Genomic DNA, 20789 nt, shown 5'->3' with positions numbered 1-20789 from the left:
GAAGATAAGGAGAAAAGTGGTGAAAACAATGTAATCTTGGGAAGGAGAAACTTGGCACATTAGAATTTCTAATCCATTATTCTCTTTGAATTTCCTTTTCAGGTTTAACTTTAATGATGGGACTCCTTCAGCAAATTTTGATACCTTCCCTGCGGCTATCATGACTGTGTTCCAGGTAAGAAGCTACCTGATAGTTCAGAAATGCTACATTGGTCCCTTGGGCCACAGACTACAGAATGACATTGTCTTAGAGTGTTAGGAGGCACCTGTTTTTCCTCTCCTGGCTCTTCCCGGGGAACAAGGTACCCTTCCTTTTTGAAGTATCACCACAACCCCTCAGATTTCTGTGGCTCTCCTCTTACTCATAACAGAAAAATTCTGTTATGATCACCTCATTGTCCTTCTTCCTCCATCTATGAGTTCACAAGACATTGAGTGAGAGATATTGTCATGATCACATTTATAGTTTCCTGAAACCTGGAGCATCTTCTGACCCCTGTAGCTATTTAATGGGGTATCTTTCCCATGCCTCCCCCAAAGCACCCAGGTTTTTAAATCATGAAGAAAATCAACATATCTTAAAGATAAAGAAAAAAAACTATTTAGCCCAAATCTGAGGCTGGAGCCCATGCGGTTCTTTCCAATAAAGCTACTGTCTCAGAAACTATGTTGGCAGCTCTGTGTGCAAGCAAGTCATAACCAGACCTGTGCAATTCTCACAGGGCCTGGCTAAGCTAGGGGTGGGAGTGCCTCTAGTTTGAGAGCCTTTCTTCTTAATATTCTCCTTCCATTTTCAATGCTTAAAATTATTTTCCATATCAAAAGAAAGTGTAATATGGCTCATGGGAATGCTTGTCCTCTTCCTTCCACATAGCAAGAAGGTAGATGGAAGACTCAGCCCCAGTGTCTGCCCTTTGCATTTTTCCCCTCTTCTCTACCAACCTTGAGCCCTGATGCACCATTTTTTGCTCTGTGTAGATCCTGACAGGGGAGGACTGGAATGAGGTGATGTACAATGGGATCCGCTCCCAAGGCGGGGTGAGCTCGGGCATGTGGTCAGCCATCTACTTCATTGTTCTCACCTTGTTTGGAAACTGTATCCTTTTAAGATGTTCTTCTTGATGTTGGCTGCCTTCCAGGACCAGCATTTGAAGATGCGGTGGGTGGGGAGAGAGGGAGAACTTGGGTGGGCAGGGGCAAGAGACATTTCCTAGTGTACTAAAACAAATAAGGAATCTTAAGGATTGACTAAGGATTTGATCTTAAGAAATGTGTGCCTTAGTTTTGTAAAGAATACAAAACCAAGACAGAGAACTCTCCAGATCTCTCCCATATGCAAATAAAAACAAGCAAAGCTGTTACATTGAATGGTTGGAGAGACTGTGAACTGAGCAAACAAAGAGGGGACAAAGGTCACTGTAGGCTTAGATAGCAGGTGGATATAATACCAATGAATTCATCAAATGTGAATATAAAATATAGTCTGGCACACAGCAAAATCTCAAAAATAATAGTATTACAATTAGTGTAATACTAAACATGACTATTTTGTGACAAATTGGCCTTTCATTTCTGCAACTCATTGTATAATTTTATATAATTAAAAAACATTTAGCCATGAATGAATGGATTAATTTTTAACATACTTTTATTGGTATACTATAATCTCACCTCATAATGAAATTCAGCGTGACAGGGACATGCACACACACAGTACTTGGTAAGCCTTTCCCCTCAAAGCTTTTAGGGGTATGCTTAATATTAAACAGAGCTAAGTTTAATTGTATTTATGTGTGATGTGAGACCTTATTATATGTGCTACCTAGGTACTATTTCATCTAATTATTGCCTTATAGAGGGAGAATAAGCTGATAGAGTCAAGCAGCCACTAAATTATAAAGGAAGACTAGAAACCAAGTCCTCTAACTCCAAAGCCTATACCTGATGCACAGACCAAGACCAGGAAAATTTAAGTTTGAACCCCAACACTACTGCTTACCAGATGTGGGTCTTTGGAAAAGTTGCTTAATTTCTCTGAGATTTTGTTTTTTACATCTCAGAGGAGGTTAATGTTATCTCCCTCATTAATTGTGAATACCGAATGCAATAATTAGTTGAATGCACCTTAGAAACTGCAACCTTCCATATAATCATTAGATTGTTGGGGAATGGAACTTGCTTTGCATTAGGATTAATATTGTAAACAGGGGTGCAAGCCGGGCGTGGTGGCGCACGCTTGTAATCCCTGCGCTTGGGAGGCTGAGACAGGAGGATCCTGCAGGTTCAAAGCCAGCCTAAGCTGGCTGAAGAGACCCTGTTTCCAAATAAAATATAAAATAGGTCTGTGTGTATAGCCCGGAGGTAGAAGGCCCCTGGGTTCCATCCCCAATACCACCAAAATACATAAATACATAAATACATAAGCAAACAGGGATGCAATGTTATGCAGATGTACTTTTGCATTTCCTATCAACTCCCAGAGAAGAAATTCTTTTTAAAGTTTTCTGCCCTGAAAACTTCTATGAGTAAGAGCAGACTCTAAACTAAACATAAGAAACTCATAAAAAGAAAGCTGTACAGTGAGTCACAGAAATGGAAGGCCATTTTGTCACAGTGAAACCTTGATTTTCTCCTGTTACTCTGAGGGTAGCCAGGGCTGGCCTTTTACACTAGAGCCAGTTTCATAACCCACGACACATGGACCTCAAAGACAGTTAGAAAATTGGAGCTTCATGGGTGAGAGCAAGTAAATGGAAATGGATTTTATAATGAATCTTGTCTACCTACTCTGTGACATTTTATTAAATGAATCGTGTAAGCCTTCCAGGACCCTAAAAAGAAGTATAAGAGAAGTTAGTGTACCATTATTGAGAGCTGATCAGCACAGGTGCTTTGGGATTTCATTCCTTTTCATCTTTAAGGAAAGAATAGCATAATGACCCTGGGTCCAGGTGGGATTCAATTCCAGCCTCCCAGGAAGAAGAGATAAGCACCCACACTGAGCTCCTCCCACACGTCTTGTTACTCAATGATCCTCGAACTGGTTATCATTGTAGGTAGAGACCATAGTTGTACAAAGGCTTCCTTGCCCCATATGGCCTCCTGGTTTGATTCAGGCAGTTTTTTTGTCTTTGTGAAGAGATAGTATGTGGAAGAAGGAAAGACACATCCTCGTTCTCCTAAAGAGCTACATAGCACCCTGCCTCCTCTCCCACTGTCCCTCGAGTCTTCTCTGCCAGAGTCCAGGCAGGAGAGACATGGGGGTGCCCTCTCAGACTTGCTGAAGGCTTCCCGTTTTCTCAGTTGCTCATCCTTAACCCATAACCTCCAGACACGCTACTGAATGTGTTCTTGGCCATCGCTGTGGACAATCTGGCCAATGCCCAGGAGCTGACCAAGGTAAGCCTTTCTCTGGGAATCAGATTATTTTCTAGTATTGTTGGATGTCTCTGGACCTTGGGTGCTCTCTCAGGAAGGCTCCATTGTCTGACTCATGCCTGCCAGGGAAGCCTCTTCTGGAAGCTTCTGGACAGTTGGAGACCCACATAGCCATGCAGGGACCCTGGTTCACTTTCATTGGGTTTGTCAAGCCTCAGACCACCCTGATTCTTTCATGGTGAATGATAAATAACAGCTTATTCCTGGGAGCAAGCCCTTAAGGAGTCCTTTCTAGGATTCTGATATGAAGAATCAAGGAAAACACCAACGCCCTGAATTTTAAGCTCTATCTCTGTATCTGTGACTCTGAGACCTCAGTCATATGAACTAACCTTTAAGGTTTGGGTTTGGGTGTGAGAGGGGCCAAAGGCATTACAGTTCATAAGCTGTTGTTGCTGGGGTATGCCACTGATCATGTTGGGGAACTTTCAGTAAAGTGAGATACTAGATACTAAATTCCTCAAAGAGCTATTCCTGTTTTTCCTCTGATTATTTCTCCACTGGAGGAGGCTATACTAATTGCAGGGGATGGTCTATGGAGATGAGTTATAAACTCTTCTCCTCCTCACACAGTGCATATTTGGTTTGAGTCAGAGGCATATAGCATCCTGGCAATATATGTGAACTCTTTCCATGTGCTCTGTGGTATGTTGCCTGGTCTTTCCTACATCATTAAGAGACTCATCCGCATAGTAAGGTAGGAAAAATGCCAACTTTAGTATCTGGAAAACTGGGTTTCAATCCATATTTGCCATATTCTGGTAGTTTCTGTTTAGGCTAGACTCCTATTTTTGACAGCATGCTCACTGTCATAATCCAAAAAGCCTTAACACATAACTTAGGGGAAGGAAGGTTTTGGAGATTTAGAGCTTCCATCCATGTTAGGCCAGGTCTGCAGAGTTCAGGGAGCAGGCAAGAGAAAGAGGGAGAGTCCAAAGATCTGTTCTCACATAGTAGAGGCCAGAAGCAGAGAGCAAACGGAGTAGAAAGGATATGTAACTCCCAAGACCACACCACCAGAGACCCTTCCTTAGCAACCAAGCCCTGCTTCCAACATTGCTACCATGTCTCCATCAGGGCTAAGAGGACATTCTAAATCCAAACCAAACCGGGCATGGTGGCGCGCACTTGTGATCCCAGCACTTGGGAGGCTGAGACAGGAGGATCACACAGGTTAGAAGCCAGCCACAGCTACTTAGTGAGGCTCTCAGCAACTTAGTGAGACCCTGTTTCCAAATAAAATATAAAATAGGTCTGGGAGTATAGCCCAGGAGGTAGAAGGGTTCCATCCCCAGTACCACCAAAAAACAAAACAAAACAAAACAAAACAAAAAAACAGGGCTGGGGATGTAGCTCAGAGGTAGAATGTCCCTGAGTTCAGTCCCCAGTGCCACAAAAAACAAACAAAAAAAGCCGAACCATTACAACAACTGATCTCTATTAGCGTCTGTTTTCTCCCATGTAAACTTGATCATGATGCATATGCATTGTGCACCTCTCAGGGTTACTGTAAGGATCAAGTGAATTAATACGTGTGAAAACCATAGCATACCAGCAAGATGTGTGCATTCTTAATAGTTCCAGTTGCTTTACCCAAACTGGCTTTCCTTGGTGTAATCACTTACAAGCAGAGTACAGGTAAGGTGATGAAAATGAGAATTCTCCGCCTAAGAACCCAGCCTGGGGTCACTCAGCTATGCAGGAAGTCACCATGATGGGGTGCTCAGCCTCAGTGCCCAAAAGACCCTGGTCCATCACCTCCAGACATTGCAGAATAGCTGAGAAGTATGGGTTCCTGCCACTATCTTTGTAGCCACAGCCAGCTCTCCTGAGGAGTAGGGGAGGGGCAGGCTTCCATTAGCTCTCCAGGGGCATTCTACCTTCTGAGTAGCTTGAGGGGGCAGAATAGAGGTAAAAATTGCTAGCTGTTGCCCTTGCTTATGAATATCTTTCTATAAGCAGAGTTTCCAGGGGAGCGACTGAGGGGGATGAAGTCATAAATAATGTGATAGTAGACAGGCTATGAATGGATACAAAACTACCAACTCCAGTATCAAAGACATGCATAGGGAGGGGGACAGAACGGGGAAGGAACCTGGTGGGGAAGACACCAAGAACTACATAATGCATCTGTCTGACACTCTCTACTCCCATAATGTAATATTTACAGTGCACCAAATAAAATATATACATGAAGAATTGCTGACTGTGAGGTGACCGTCTCAACCAACCTAATCCTATGCTGCCATGTTTAACCTCTTCCTCTATTTGTCTCGCTTCCCCCGGTCTTCAGAATTCCTTCTGGGGAGAGCCAAAGGAGGCTACTCTCCATCATGGGAATCCCAGACAAAGCCATCTCTCCTTTATGTCTAGGATGAACAGGAAGAAGAAGAGGCCTTCAACCAGAAACATGCTCTGCAGAAAGCCAAGGAAGTCAGCCCGATGTCCGCACCCAACATGCCTTCTATGGAGTGAGTCACTGGCCCCCTGGGCTCCTGTGCAAAATCAGTCCAACAGTTCATAAAAAAAAAAAAAAATCCTAGGAGCACACTTCCCCCATGCTAGGAGCTGTTCCTGAGATTGCTCCAGTGAGCAAGACCAAATCTGCTCGCCGGGGGTGGGGGGGTGTCTTCTCAGATGATCAACACACTCATCATAGTTCCTGATGGTGACAAGTGCCATAAAACAAACAGAATGAGATCATAAGGCAAAGAAGGACAGAGTTGTGGGGTCACAAGTACCTCTGGAAAACTAGGAGGGGACCACTGAAGAGGTGATGTATAAGCAGAGACTGAAACATGGAGGAGGCAATTGTAGGCCATTTTGAAGGATGGTTTCCTAACAAAGTCCAGCACGGCTCCTGTGTAATGAAGGAGGGGACAGAAGACAGCAAAGCCAGGGAGTGAGCAGGGTTGGTGCAGTGGTCCTAACCCCCAGGGAAGAGAGGTTAGTTTCTATTCTAATTGCAGCCATGGGAGGACTTAACGTGGAAGGATGGATGGAATATGATGGACACTAAAAGATCACTCTGCTCTGGGAAGAATGGATGGTGGGGCCAAGATCAGAGGAGGCAGGGAGAGAGAGAGAGAGTTGGTACTTAGAGTAATGTAGGTGATGGTGACTTATCTAAGACTGGTGCCTGTAGAGTGGATGGGAAGTAATCTCAGCAGTCTGTTTTGGAATGAAGCCAATAGGATGAGCTCATGGATTAAATGTAGTAGGGAAGAGGATGAAAAGAATTAAAAGGAGGAGGAGAAAGAGAAGAAGGAAAAGAAGAAGGAGGAGAAGAAGGCATAAAATTTGCTCCCAGGCTTTAAGATTTTGGGGCCTAAACAGCTGAGTAGAGGGTAGTGGTATTTACTGATACCCCGGAAATGGTAGAAATCTAAAGTTCATTTCGGCCACATTAAATCTGAGACACTTCTAAGGCATCCAAGTGTTTGAATAGGCTATTGGTTACATGAGTCTGGAGCTTAGAAGGGAAGTCAGGATTAAAATAAAGATTTGGAGGAAGTCATTTGCATTTAGATGGTATTTAAGCCATCAGTGTGGGTGAGATGACCCAGGGAGAATGGGGATAGGGAAGAGAGGAGCTGAGGACAGAGGCTGAGCATGCGTGTGTGCGTAAGGTCTAGCAGAGGAGGAGCCAGCAAAGGAGACTGAGTGGGTACAGTCAGGAGTCAGGAGGACAGGGAAGCACAGGGTCTGGAAACCAACAGAGGAAACCCGGCAGGAAGGAGAAGTGGGCAGTGATGCTACACACTACTGAAGGACCACCTATGACACCTATGATGGATGTGGCTGAACAAACACTGTTAGTGACCTTAGAAGTATCCCAATAGAAATAGGGTCCAGGTGGACTGGATTAGGGATGGAGCGGGAGGTGATAAAGTGGTACAGTTCTTCCGAGGATCCAGCCTGGAACTGCAGGTAGTGGTGGAGCTGGGGGCCCACCCAGGCCTGGCCTCTGTGGTAAGAGCAGAGGGGTTGGAGGAATTGCTGCTGCAGTGATGGGCCTGTGTGAGGCCCTTGTGGGAAGCCCTGAGCATCTATGGGGAGGGTCTGAGCCCCTTGGCAGGTGGAACCCTATCCTGACACCAGGCCCTGTCACTTCTCCTTGAAGCTCTTAAGGGAGGAGTGCTCGGTGGCCCAGAGCATGCTCGTGGGAGGGGCTCTGAATGGCCTATGCTACAACTTGTGAGGATGCTTCCAAGTTGTATATGGGGCCTCCCTTTCTTCCATGAACATCGTCTTGTTTTCATTTCTCAAGACTGCAAAGGCTTGGTCTTTGGTCTATTCTTCTGTGAGCAAGAGAAAAAAAAAAAAATCATTGGAGTCTGATGGCGAAATGCCAAACCACTCCTTTCTCTTCAGAATAGTCTCTGGGTCTTACATAGTTTCTTCCTCATCTTCCCTGAACCTATGGATTTGGACTAAACACACACACACACACACACACACACACACACACACACACACACACATCCAGGTATTCCGAGATGAGGATGGATACGACTGGCTGCTACTTAGGTGGGTGGTTCTATTTACTGACGTGAGGAAGCCCGGGGGAGAAGTGGGTTTGATTTGGAGAGATATGATTTGGAAACTCACTATTTATGGAACAAAAGGATGAATGAAACATGGGTAGGCACAGGGCCGTGGGGATCAGGCTCCATGCATTAGGGCACAGCGAGGTAGAGGTGCTTCAGATATGCCAGGTGAGCCGAGCCCCTGGCTTTGGTGGCCACACGTGTGCTGTGAGTTGTGCTGCCGATGGGAGTGGCCTCAGGATGTGTATGTCCTGCTCAGGTGTGCAGTACAAACCACTGATTTCTGGACTGCAGTGTGACTAATGGCAATTTTGCCTGCCATGGAGAGAACTGGGAAGAGCATTGTTACAAACCATAGGGCAGGCCTGTGTTAGTTCTGTCCCTCTCCTGCTCTGTGGTCTTGGAGAGAAGCACTTGGGAGCTCAGAAGTCCTTTGCCCCATCTTTGAAATGTGAGGCATGCCACCGGCCCTTCCTGTGCCACCAGGCTATGGCGAGGTAAACACGAGGTCACGTTTGCATCGATCGGAGATATGTGGGTACTTCTCTGTATGATTTGGGGTCTGAATGTGAATTTGGATCCTTGCTTCTGTCAGTGGAGACAAAGAGGAGTGTAAAGTGTGTCCCATGTATGTGAGAATCAGAGTTTGGCTTCTCTTTGGCCAGACCTGGGTGTGTGTGTGTGATTGTGTGTCCACATTCCCGTGTGCACGTGTCTATGCACGAGTGAGCGACTGAGAGAGTGAGCGATCCTTCCACGTACTTACACACACGCTTCTGTAGGGCTAGCGTTTGAATATTTGGAAATTTGCAAATAGATGGTATGGTGTGATTTTCCTGGGGGGTGTGCATGCTGCCCACATGGAGTGCATGCCCTTCTCTTTCCCCTGCCCATGCCTCTTTGCACCCTTACCTCCAGTGATGCCTGGTGGCAGCACAGACTGCCTGTGCCACACAAGGGCTGTGTGTTCAGTTGTGGTGCCCACGGGCATCTCCACAGTGGGCCTGCACCAGTGCTCCTCACGTCCACAGGTACATTGCAGGCCTGTGACCCAGGCCTGTGACCAGCTTTTCTCTGGCATGCAGGAAGTGGCAGTTGCCCCGTGCTAGACTGCCTGGCATGGTCTGCACTGGAGGGTGTCTGTTTTTTCAGGAAAGGGACAGCATTTACCTGCCTTCCATGTTGAGCAGGGCTCTCTGGGCTGGACTGCAGCGGACTTGCTCTGAGACTATCCCAGGTGTGCCGCCTTCCACCTGAGCTTGACCCCACGCTGATAGTTTCCCTTTGACTTTTGATGTATCCTGTTGACTTTTGCAGAGACTTCCCACCTCCACCATCACTGACCTTCCTTTAACCTTATGACTGAATGGACAGAATGCATGTGGAAGGGGTAGTTCTCTGTACAAGGCTAAAAAAGTCAATATTGCGCTTTGCCCAGCTGCAGAGACGGAACCTTTAAGGCCTCTGGCCTGGGTGCAGTGCTCATGTTCCAGAAAATGCAGAAGGCGGCTCCTGGAGCACTAGCCCTGCCATCGGCCCTTGGTGCTGTGTAGCCTCGCTAGCATGCACGCAACGCATTGGTTCCCTGCATGTTTTGTGAGATTGAGTCAGGATCTGCCATAGGAGTGACAAGTCAGAATCACACTACATGAATGTGCTTTGCTATCCTAGAAACAATGGGTGGGGGAGGACAACTCATCAAAGTGGCCCAAGTAGGTCTCGGAAGGGTGGTGAGGTTGCAGTGGGGCATGATATTCAAGCATCTGAAGCTACATCCTACATAAAAATGGTATGTCCTTCTCGTCTCTGCACGTGTGCTTTCAGAAAGAGATCCGTGTGTTTGCACATAGTAAAGACTCCAACGTCATGCTTGGTTGGAGAGGTGAAGGTTGGGAGAAGCTGCGGACCACAGAGGACTCTGGCCGCCTCCTGGCAAGCTGCTGGTGGCTGTGGGGCTTTGAGGGTCCTAGAGGCTGGGGTGAACTGAACCTGTCCATTTTTCTTTCCCAGAAGAGACAGAAGGCGAAGACACCACATGTCGATGTGGGAGCCGCGCAGCAGCCACCTGTATGTGTGTACCGGTTTGCGTGTTTGTGAGTGGCTCCGTGTGGGTGTCAGGACCATATGTCCTTGTCCTTGCTGTGGACAAAGCGGCCGTGGGTGTGCATGTCAGCGTGTACTTCGATGTAAGTGTGTGTGTGTGTGTGTGTGTGTGTGTGTGCGCGCACGCGTGTGTGCGTGTGTTCCGAGCACATGATCTGTGGATGTGCCCCTCTCACCGTGTGCTTTACCAGTGTGTCTCCAGCACGTGCACCTGTGCGTTGTTGACTCTTCAGCCCAGCCTGTGCGTGGGCGTGTGTTGGTGTTGGTGTCGGCGATTAGTGTCGGTGGGCGTTCCTTCCTGTAGGCGGCCGTGTCCCGCTCTGCGTGGGCCGTGGTGAGGGTGCGTGTGGGTACACGTGAGTCCCCTTAACAGTTGGTGAGTGTGCACCAACTGGCTCGTGAAGGAGGAGCAGGCGTCTGCCCTTCCACCCGGCACGCCAGCCCCCGCGTGCTCCTCTGTACCTCTCATGTTTGTAAGTTTCTGCTGCTGCACAGCTGCTCCACTGGGCCCCGAGCTGCAGTGCTCAACAGTGACATTGAGTGTGAGCTCACGGCCTCTGTGCATAGTCTTTTGTGGGTCTTCCTAACTACTGTAGGGGAGACCCACGGCCCTCTTATTTGGAGGGATAATGCCAAGATTTTAGCACACAGGCCTACTTGCCACTGTTCCTGCCCTTTGTCATATCTGACCAGGGTCTGTCTCAGCCTTTACTATTCCCAGGCTAAACTCTAGAGGGAAAAGAAAGGGAGGGGAAGCGGAGGAAAGACTCTGGCCTTGAATCCAGGGCCACCTGTGGGCCCAGTGGCTTCCGGCTGATGCCCGGAATCAAAGGGGCATAGGTGAGCCTTTGCATTCCTCCCAGCAGGCCCTGGGGGTGTGGGAATGGGTCCTAGAGCTCACTCCTGTCCTATCCCATGGCTCCTGTGCGCAGGGCTGGCAGTGAGAAGAACAGGCAGTGGACCAGGAGGCTGTGGTCCAACAACCTCCTCCTGCGTGGCCACCCCTACTGACATCTTTCTGTGCTTCCTGTCTGGGGCGCTGGGCTCTCCCATCTGTTCCCCACCATGTGCCCCATTTGATCATGGCCTGCGTGGCTGCTGCCCTCCCCAGCCTACAGCCCTCCAGTTCTGACTGTGGCCCTTGCCTTTCTCCTTTGGCAGGAGGGAGCGGCGGCGCCGGCACCACATGTCGGTGTGGGAACAGCGCACCAGCCAGCTGAGGCGGCACATGCAGATGTCCAGCCAGGAGGCCCTCAACAAAGAGGAGGCCCCACCAATGAACCCTCTCAACCCGCTCAACCCTCTGAGCCCCCTCAACCCACTCAACGCCCACCCCAGCCTCTACCGAAGGCCCAGGCCCATCGAGGGCCTGGCACTGGGCTTAGGCCTGGAGAAGTGCGAGGAGGAGCGCATCAGCCGTGGCGGGTCCCTCAAGGGGGAAGGAGGGGAGCTGGCCAGTATCCTGGACAACCAGAGGAGCACCTTGTCCCTGGTCAAACGAGAGCCACCGTGGCTGGCCAGGTCTTGTCATGGGAACTGTGACTCCAGCCAGCAAGAGGCTGGGGGAGGAGAGACCGTGGTAACCTTTGAGGACAGAGCCAGGCCCAGGCAGAGTCAACGGCGCAGCCGGCACCGGCGAGTCAGGACGGAAGGCAAGGAGTCCGCCTCGGCCTCCCGGAGCAGGTCTGCCAGCCAGGAGCGGAGTCTGGATGAGGGGCCTCCCGAGGGGGAGAAGGACCATGAGGCCAGGGTCAGCCATGGCAGCAAGGAGCCAACAATCCATGAGGAGGAGAGAGCCCAGGACTTGCGGAGGTAAACGTGCCCTGCAAGAGCCCCAGAGGCAGGTAGCCCGGGCTGGTGCTAGGAATCCTTCCATAGAAGGCTCAGTTTCCTGTTTTATAAAATGGAGGTAATCCTGAACTCCCTTTATAAGGCATGAACAAATAGGCGATGGAATCTGTCTCCCTCAAAAGGCAGGTTGGCTCTCCTTGAATGGTGTCTGCTTGAGTCAGCTTTTCATCACTGTTACCAAGACACCTGACAAGCAGAAGTTAGACAAGCAAAGGTTTATTTGGGGCTGATGATTCCCTTTATCAATCTTCAGTCAGCTGGCTCCTGATGGCAGAAGGGCTCAGGGTGTGTGTGTGGGGGAGAGCTATGCTCAGCTTGTGGTGGTGGGAAGCAGAGAAAGAGAGTCAGCAGCTTAGGGAGAGAGATGGTCCTCAAGGCCACTCCCACAGCGACCCACCTTCAGCCACGCTCAGCCTGGGAACTTGGCTGCACTGTCTAATACCTGGGCTTCGGGGAAAATTTTATATCCAAGTCATAAAAGATCCCAAACTTACGTGGCTCACTGCTTTCTTTTCAGGAGAGAGAAAAAAATAATTACTTAGCATTCCCATGAACATCTACCTTCTTTGAGTGAATAAACAGATACAGGGGCAAATTTGCATTCTTTTATGTATCAATATCTTGTTCCAGCAGCCCCCTCCATTGTTCACTTTGGGAATCTATGTCTAGGGCTCTCTGCTGAGGATGGATGGATGGATGGATGGATGGATGGATGGATGGACGGACGGACAGGGCTAGGCTAGTGGACCTGGCCTGTTGTCTTAGAGGCTCTGGAAGGCACTGATACTACTTGCTCTCTAGCAGGCCTGCTCAAGCCCCAGCCTTCTCCTTCTCTCTCTTCTCAGGACCAACAGTCTGATGGTGCCCAGGGGCTCTGGGCTGGCAGGAGCCCTGGATGAGGCAGAAACACCTCTCGTCCCACCCCAGCCTGAGCCAGAAGTAGGAAAGGGTGCCACACTAACAGAACAGGAGCCAGAAGGCAGCAGTGAGCAGGCCCTGCTGGGGGACATGCAGCTGGATGTGGGCCGGGGCATCAGTCAGAGTGAGCCCGACCTCTCCTGCATCACGGCCAACACCGAGAAGGTCGTCACCGAGAGCACCAGCGTCACCGTAGCCATCCCCGATGTGGACCCCTTGGTGGACTCAACAGTGGTGCACAGTGAGTCCGGCCCCCACCACCTCCCACCCCACCCAGGCTGGGGCAGCTGACCCTGCCGTCCCGCCAATAAAGCTATGTGGAAGCCCCACCAGCAAGACTAAAGCATTCTTTGAGGAGTACGAGATGAACCAGGTGCAGTGGCTCACACCTATAATCCCGGTCCTTGAGACAGGAGGATCGCAGATTTGAGGTCAGCCTCAGCACCTTAGCAAGGCCTTCAGCAACTTAGACCTTGTTTCAAAATTAAAAAAAAAAAAAAAAACATGCAGCTTGGAGGGTGTGGCTCAGAGGTAGAACTCCCCTGGGTTCAATCCCTAGTACCACACATGCTCATACACAAGAAATAAAATATGTAAGCATTTTTCTACTGCAAAATAAGTCAGAATTTCTGCAGTCTTAAATTCTGCCCGTAACATTGCCTTAAGCTTTAGTCCCATGACCAAACAGGAGGAACCATGTGTGACTTTATACTCGGTTACATATTCAGCTGTTTGATTTATCCGATGGTGTTCTCTGATCTGTAAGGTGCTCTGCCATCAGGAAGTGACTGCTGAGGTGAACCATGGCAAGAGGGCTCCTTCTGGCCTGGCCTTGCCCAGCCAGTGGCCTCAGAATACTCCTGCCTCTCTCGAGGCCTCAGCCTGCCATCTCTAAAGAGAGAGCCTTGTACGAGATGATCTCTCAGGTCTCCCCTGTGCTAGCGTTTTATGACTCAATTACTCTCATCAACTCTTTTTCTCCTAGGAGCTCTTACTCACACTTTCTGTCAGTAAGAGTTCCTTCAGGCATCAGATGTTAATCATGAAACTTAAAAGGGAAATAGAGCGAAAAAGACCATATAACCTACCACCCCACCGCCCTGGCCCATTCTCCATCCTTGCATTGGCCTCCACCCCAGCCCCGACCTTGGCTCATCCCTTTCAGAGGCCCTGGCCTGGGCTGGCTCCACAGAGGTTTTACTGCTCACACTGGGTTTGAGGGTCGAGTCATTCAGAGAGCAGTTGCCTAGTCCCTCTCCCTATTCTCACCACCTCAGCCTCCTGTCAATTTAACTCACACTGTGACCTGAGCATAGAAATAGAGAACAGCAGCCCAAGAGCTGTCCAGCACCCCTTGTTCTTTTGTCCTCCCAGTTTGGAAGGCAATCATGAATATTGAATCCTCATTTCTACATCCATCATGGCTCGAAAAGGCGGCTGCAACCAAAGTAATGGTTTCTTGAAATCTTCCACTGCGCTGTGATTTCATGGGAAACATGTAGAATTTCAAGTTGAGAGCCTGTACTAGGCTGTGTGATCTTGAGGAAAGGTATATATATTCCATGAACTTCAGTTTTTCCATCTGTAAAATGGAAAGAATAACATATATCACTCAGGGTACACTGATGTGAAAGTTTAATAAGTGAGTTTAGTAAGAACACAGAGTTTAGATACAGTATCTAAATCTTATAAATTCGGCAACAGAAACAACTGTGCTGTTTGCTAAACTTTAAAAGTTCAATTGTAAAAGGAGGGAATGTGATTATTATCATTTATGTGGCATAAAATGTTATCTTACTTAAAATGTGGGCCAGGGGAAGGACTTCTCTCAGTGTAATGTAGATACCCCCACCATGCGTCAGGGCACCCTGCCAGGGACATCCCTGTGGCCCCTTCCCACCATCTCCATGCTGTCCCTGACTGATGTGTACAGCGAGGCTTCTGATGACTTCAACATGTTCCTCTTGCAGTCAGCAACAAGACTGATGGAGAAGCCAGTCCCTTGAAGGAGGCAGAGATCAAAGAGGAGGAAGAGGAGGTGGATAAAAATAAGAAGAAAAAGAAGAAGGAGAAGCGTGAGACGGGCAAAGCCATGGTGCCACACAGCTCCATGTTCATCTTCAGCACCACCAACCCGTAAGATGCCTTCTGTCGCTCCTCTTTGGTGCCAGGGCAGGCAGCCGGGGTCTGACCCAGGTGGGGTGATGGGAGAAGGAGGAATGGGGTCCCAGTCATTTTCGTGAGCTTTCCCAGTAGAAGGTGGACAGACATGAAAGCATCCAGGGCCCAGTAGTGACCCAGGGTCATTAGGCTAAACAGCCTCTGAATTCTGACCGGGGTCTAGAATAACCAAAGACAGGATACAGGAGAAATATCATGAGAATAGGTCCCTTTTCCCAGTCATAGGTCAGTAGGCAGCATGAGGAGAGTAATGAATCTATTCAGGGATGTGTTTCCAGGCATGGACCCTACCTAGAATGACCCTACCTGGAATGACCACATCATCCACTTGAGTTAAGGGTTTGAGGCCCACTCTCCTACACGTGAGTCCTGAAGTGGGCATACTTCCCAAGTCACAGCTGGGGGAATTCGGTAAAGGTGTCAGAGAAGAGTTTAGATAAAGCCCAGAAAAGGTAGGATTTGAAGGAGAAGCTGCCTTCTGCCCTGGAAGTGACATACACTCCAGATTCTGAGACAAGACCTTTTTTGGTCATGCGGGCAGGGTTTGGGCAGGGCTCTTGGATGAGGGAAACCTGGATTAAGGTGGTCAGGTTATCCAAGGCTGGAACAGACGATACAGAGTAGGTTTTCATCAGAATAGCCTGGAGGTGGAGGTGGTCACGAAAACCTATTGCTGTTTCTCATCGTGAGAATCTTAGAATCAAAGTCGATTTTGATCTCTTGGTTCTACGTAATTTCCTGAGTGGTTCCCAGTCTCCTTAAATCAGTGGAGAAGATGTGGAGACTTGGTGTGGTTTGTGTATTCTGACCCTGGCTGCTCCCTCTGCTCATATCCTGCAGCCTCCAGCCAATCCGATTATCTTCTCCCACTGGGGCCTCAAACGAAGAGGGATGCCTGAGAAATTAAATAGCTCTCCCTGGCGAGTCCTTTAGCAAGGGCCTGGACATGTGGAAGAGGCCGACATGGGGTGGGGGTGTGAGAGGGATGGAGCTCGGGCACCAGGGCCCAGCTCAACAAAGCTCAACACCCCACAGCATCCGGAGGGCCTGCCACTACATTGTGAACCTACGCTACTTTGAGATGTGCATCCTCCTGGTGATTGCAGCCAGCAGCATTGCCCTGGCAGCTGAGGACCCCGTCCTGACCAACTCGGAGCGCAATAAGGTGGGTGCACAGAGGCCATTGGCTGACATTGCAGGGCCCGGGAACTCAGCCTTTCCCGGCCCCTCCCCTCCAGCATTAGAGATGAACCAAGATGATTGGGAAGGATCTAGGGATGAGGAAAGATGGAGAAGAGATAAATAATTCTAGAGAAGCTCCATCCCTGTCCTCCACCTAGCCTGTGTGGAGGGAGTCTGCAGCCACCCAAGAGCTTGCAGGTGGGACTTGACCGAGGGTCATGGATGACAGATGGGCCCTTGAGAGCAAGCAGCTTCAGAACAGGGAGCTGAGTTGTCTCCTGGGGACCCCATAGGTGTGTAACAAGAGAGATGAGGGCAGTAAAGAGGTCCTGGCCCAGAACTGGAGCATGGAGTTCTGGGGGGCAGTTCAGACCCAAGAAGATAAGTTCTGCTCAAGGGCTGGTGCCCGGCCCATGTGGCTCCAGCAGGCTTCATGGCCCTCTCTTCCCAATATCCACCTCTTAGTCAAATCAGTGGTTCTGAGGTGGAAGTTCAGGGGAGATGGGTGGCTGTCAGAGCTGCCTGCATCTGTGGATGGGTGTGTGTGCCTAGCCCGGTGGCCTTCCATGATCTTCTTTCCTCTGCCATGTGTGTCTTTCAGGTCCTGAGGTATTTTGACTATGTGTTCACGGGTGTGTTCACCTTTGAGATGGTTATAAAGGTAGGTGCCTACAGAGAGAACCTGGGCTCCGAGTTTACATGGGTCACCTGTCTGCTCCTTTAGCTGAGGGCCCTCTCCCAGGACTGCCACCTGCTAGCTCATGGCAGAGCCTCAGGAGGGCCTCTGCTGAGCCCTTTTCTGGCCTCAGAATTCTGAAGACATCTGCTTCAGCGAGACATGACTGTATGGACATGTTTGGACTGGTGCAGGCCTGCCCAAATTGAGAGGCAGGCAGTGGGTGGGCAGATGGGCTTGGGGGCTGCACACCCCTGCCCAGCGGGCCTCCTTGCCTGAGTCTGGTGCATGCCAAAGCAAAGGGTCAGATAGAGGTGAGACTTCCTAGACTCCATTTGTCCTAATGGCGCCCATTCTCATCTGGCCACCCAGACACCTATCCCAGTCTCACCCATCTGCAGTTTTACCCATCTATGCATAGGTGGCAATGTCCAGAACTCGAGCCACTAAGGAAAGGAGTAGCGTGGCAGAGTTCTGTGATGGCCAAGGAGCCCTAGTCTTATGAGAAGGGGCCTCTGGTCTCACTGTCGCCCTTCCTTCAGGCCCCTGGGTAGGGTTGGTCAGGAAGAGGGTAACAGCACAGGCATTGCCTTTGCCACGATGAACCAAAGCTCAGGGCAGGGGTTGCCTATACTTCCAGGGCTCATCTGTGGCTATTCACATCTCTGTCCTACAGATGATCGACCAGGGCTTGATCCTGCAGGATGGGTCCTACTTCCGAGACCTCTGGAACATCTTGGACTTCGTGGTGGTGGTTGGTGCATTGGTGGCCTTTGCCCTGGCGTAAGTGGCTCTTTTCTTGTTTTGTTCTTTTCTCTCCCTTCTTCCTGGAGGCTGATTCAAGGCCTACTCCAGGGCTGACCTGATCAAGGAAACACTCAGAGTGGGGCCAAAGGATGCTGGCCTGGGAGACTGCTCATCAGCTGCCCTCAGCAGATGTCCTGAGGGCTCTGCAGCTTCAGAATGGAGAGGCAGGAGCGGAGCACATAGGGAGGAGTCAGAGGCCCCAGGACTTCCCTTCCTGGATATGAGTGAGCACAGGCAGTTGCTCAGGGCATGGGCTGTGCCTCTGTGTACTCAAGGATGGACCCAGTGACGGCAGAGGTGCCTTCTCGTTCCTTGAGTCTATCAAAAGAGCAACTTGAAAGAAAGAAGGATGTCGGGGCCGAGCAAAGTCAGTGATTCTAGAGTCCCGAGTGTGGGGGCAGGAAGAATTGAGAGCTAGTTCAAAAAGGCATAGGAACCGTGTTGGTGTGTTCAAGTTCCACAAGTAACAACCTTTGAATACGCTCTTAAGAAAATGGTCTTAAATCATTAAGGTGACTAAACCATGTTTATGTTCACTATAAATATTTAGGAGATTTTGTCTAACTAGATGTGGAGAGTATTTTGGCAGGACTAATGACAGCTTTCTGGGCTCTATCCATGGCTTTTCTACCTGGAGCAACTGCCTTCTATTCCAGGTAGAATTCCCTGAGCCATCCATCCTTCCAGCCTCTTTAAACAGGTGTCTCCTCTTCTAAGCAAGGCTAGCTACACTTTGCTTCTGATGAGATAGAAGGAAGCTTTCACTGACAACAGCTATCTGAGGAAGAAGGGACAAGATATCTCCATAGGTTGGCCTTTCTCAAGATGTTATAAAGGGATCATCCTTCTATACTCTCCCAACTACTGCCAGCTTCTATCCCTTTATCTATCCTTTAGAACCTGCTCAGAGCTAAGGAATGCTTCTCCAGTGGTCCAGGGCAGAAGGTGCTCTGTCTGTAGGACAGCGAAAGTTTCTCAGCTAAGTCTAAAACTGCCTATAACTGAAAGTGGACTTTGTCCACGGCTGCTACAGTCATGAGAGACCCTCCTACAGAGAGCCTGGGTGTGTGCTCATGACCCCGAGATGAAATGGCAGTAGGGTAATACCACTGAGCCTTATCCCCTGTGTAGTAACGTATTAACCCCAGTAGAGTTGCAGAATCACTTTTGCCCTCACAAAAAGAAAGCTTCGAGTTAGACATGGCCGGCCTGTTCCCAGAGAATTTCACAAAAGCGTCGTGTGTCCCTACATGCCTCAGTCCTGTACAGATTCCCAACAACATCACTAGAGGGTAATCTCAGGTCTTCCAATGTGCCCCCCCAGCTCCTCCTTCTCCCTCTCAGGAAAATGTACTAGAGTCTGCCTTTGTCCTAAAAAAGCTCAGTTTCTTTTTTGTTGTTGTTGTTGTTGTTGTTTGAGGTAAATAAAACATGACAGTTGGGTTTTTAAAAGGTCAAGTTCCCTTCTAATTTGCATACACTATTTACCATAATATTCCTCTTACTGAGACCTAGGAGAATAGTTTGTGTTTGATGAGTCAAGGATGGAGAACAGAGGATAGGAAAGAACTCGCCTGGTCTGTAGGAAGAACGGAGCTCTCCGCAGTGACAAGGAAGGGTGGCAAGGCGGGCGTGGCTGTGGACCCAGGCAGGGCCTACTTTGAAGCCCAGTCCCTCTCCCTTCCAGCTTGGGGTCCTTGATCCACACATCAAAATATTAATCCTCCTACCACAGTGTCTTATCTCTAAAATGAAGACCAAATACGGTATGTAAAACTGCTTAGCGCCAGTGGTAGTGATCAGTGAATGTTAATTCTCTACTTTATCCTTCTAATTCTCCCATCCTGTCATGGAGTCAGAATGTATGTGTCGGCGCATTATGTATGCACATAGTGCAAAAGGGAGAAAGACTGGTCCAAGATTCAGCTGTTTCTCAGGCCCCCACTCCTTCCCCATGCCTGTGCCTGGTAACCAGGCAGTGTGGGGTGGATGGCATCTTTTAGAGGAGGTCTCTGCCTGCCCACCCATGTTCATAGTCCAGCTGTCTCTTCTCAAACTCAGAGAAACAAGGATGTGCTTGCTGTGGTCTTGGCACTAGTCTTCTTCTTTCTTTGTACTCTGAATTACGGCAGTGGTAGCTTTGGTGCTGGTATCAGGGGAGACCTTAACAGCCCTGGAACCGAAGCCTCTCTGTTGGTCCTCAGACCAGGTAGAGTGCAGAGGACACCAGAAATCCCCCAGTTCTGGGGTCTACGCGTATGTGATAGATTGAGAGATACGATCCATCAGTTACATTTAGTGATGCCACTTCTTGAACTTATTTCTCTTCAAAGTGTAGATGCTCATCCTTTTCCATCCACTTTCTTCTCTTATCATCCTTCTAAGTGTATCATGCTCATTCCTTCTCTCCCTTCTCTGCTCATAGAGCAGGCTCCTACTCTAGCCTCCTCCAGTCTTTGTTATGTTTGTGGAGGTCCAGGTACCATTGTCACTAGTACTCCCAAGCTTCCTAACTCTCCTCCCTCCCGTTACTCATTAAGGACACAGAGAATTCAGCTCTCCCATCACATTGTAGGGTTAGCAAGGAGTGCCATCTCCCAGCAGAGTGACAGTGTGGCCTGGGGAAGAGAGCCAAAGTCACTGAGCCTGTGAGTCAGGGGCTCAGTCCAGCAGGAAGCCAAATGTGTGCAGGCTAGTCAAGTGTCTCTCTCTCTCTCTCTCTCTCTCTCTCTCTCTCTCTCTCTCTCTCTCTCTCTCTCTCTCCTTGTGATTATGACTGTCTTTGTCCTAGCCCATAGATTTGCCCCACAGAATTTCCACCATTCATCCTACCTTACTCCTGTCCTAGTCTCTTTCTCTCCCCCTAAAGTGGAACCTTGCCTTACTAAAGTCTTCTGCAAAGGCTATTGCTCAATTTAGGCAGCTGATGGTGGTTGTCATGGCAGCCCCATTATGCAGCTCCTTGGAAACCAGAGGTGACTTGGCATCCCTTCCACCACTACCAGCGGAGCCTTCTCAGAAGCCAGCCCAGCTCACCAAGGAGAGGGATTGGCCTCCAACTGAATCCTCAGAGAAAGCCGCGC

General features: G+C 49.2%; 1 protein-coding gene across 1 annotated transcript in view; it reads left to right on the top strand.

Moving 5' to 3' along the window:
* The window catches only part of CACNA1E (calcium voltage-gated channel subunit alpha1 E), a gene marked incomplete at both ends in the record, with an annotated part of 387788 nt that overhangs the window by 305856 nt on the left and 61143 nt on the right, over positions 1-20789 (top strand). The window contains 11 exons of the mRNA XM_080698762.1: positions 103-175; positions 979-1096; positions 3332-3399; positions 5812-5909; positions 9999-10055; positions 11253-11903; positions 12788-13101; positions 14831-14996; positions 16077-16206; positions 16825-16884; positions 17576-17682. Of these exons, the coding sequence (XP_080554888.1) occupies positions 103-175; positions 979-1096; positions 3332-3399; positions 5812-5909; positions 9999-10055; positions 11253-11903; positions 12788-13101; positions 14831-14996; positions 16077-16206; positions 16825-16884; positions 17576-17682 (1842 nt within the window). The remainder of the gene's footprint in view (positions 1-102; positions 176-978; positions 1097-3331; positions 3400-5811; positions 5910-9998; positions 10056-11252; positions 11904-12787; positions 13102-14830; positions 14997-16076; positions 16207-16824; positions 16885-17575; positions 17683-20789) is intronic.

This window comes from Muscardinus avellanarius (assembly GCF_963383645.1).
Source record: "Muscardinus avellanarius genome assembly, chromosome: 7".
NCBI lineage: Eukaryota > Metazoa > Chordata > Mammalia > Rodentia > Gliridae > Muscardinus > Muscardinus avellanarius.
The sequence above is the reverse complement of the archived record's forward strand: the minus strand, read 5'-3'. Positions and strand labels throughout refer to the sequence as shown.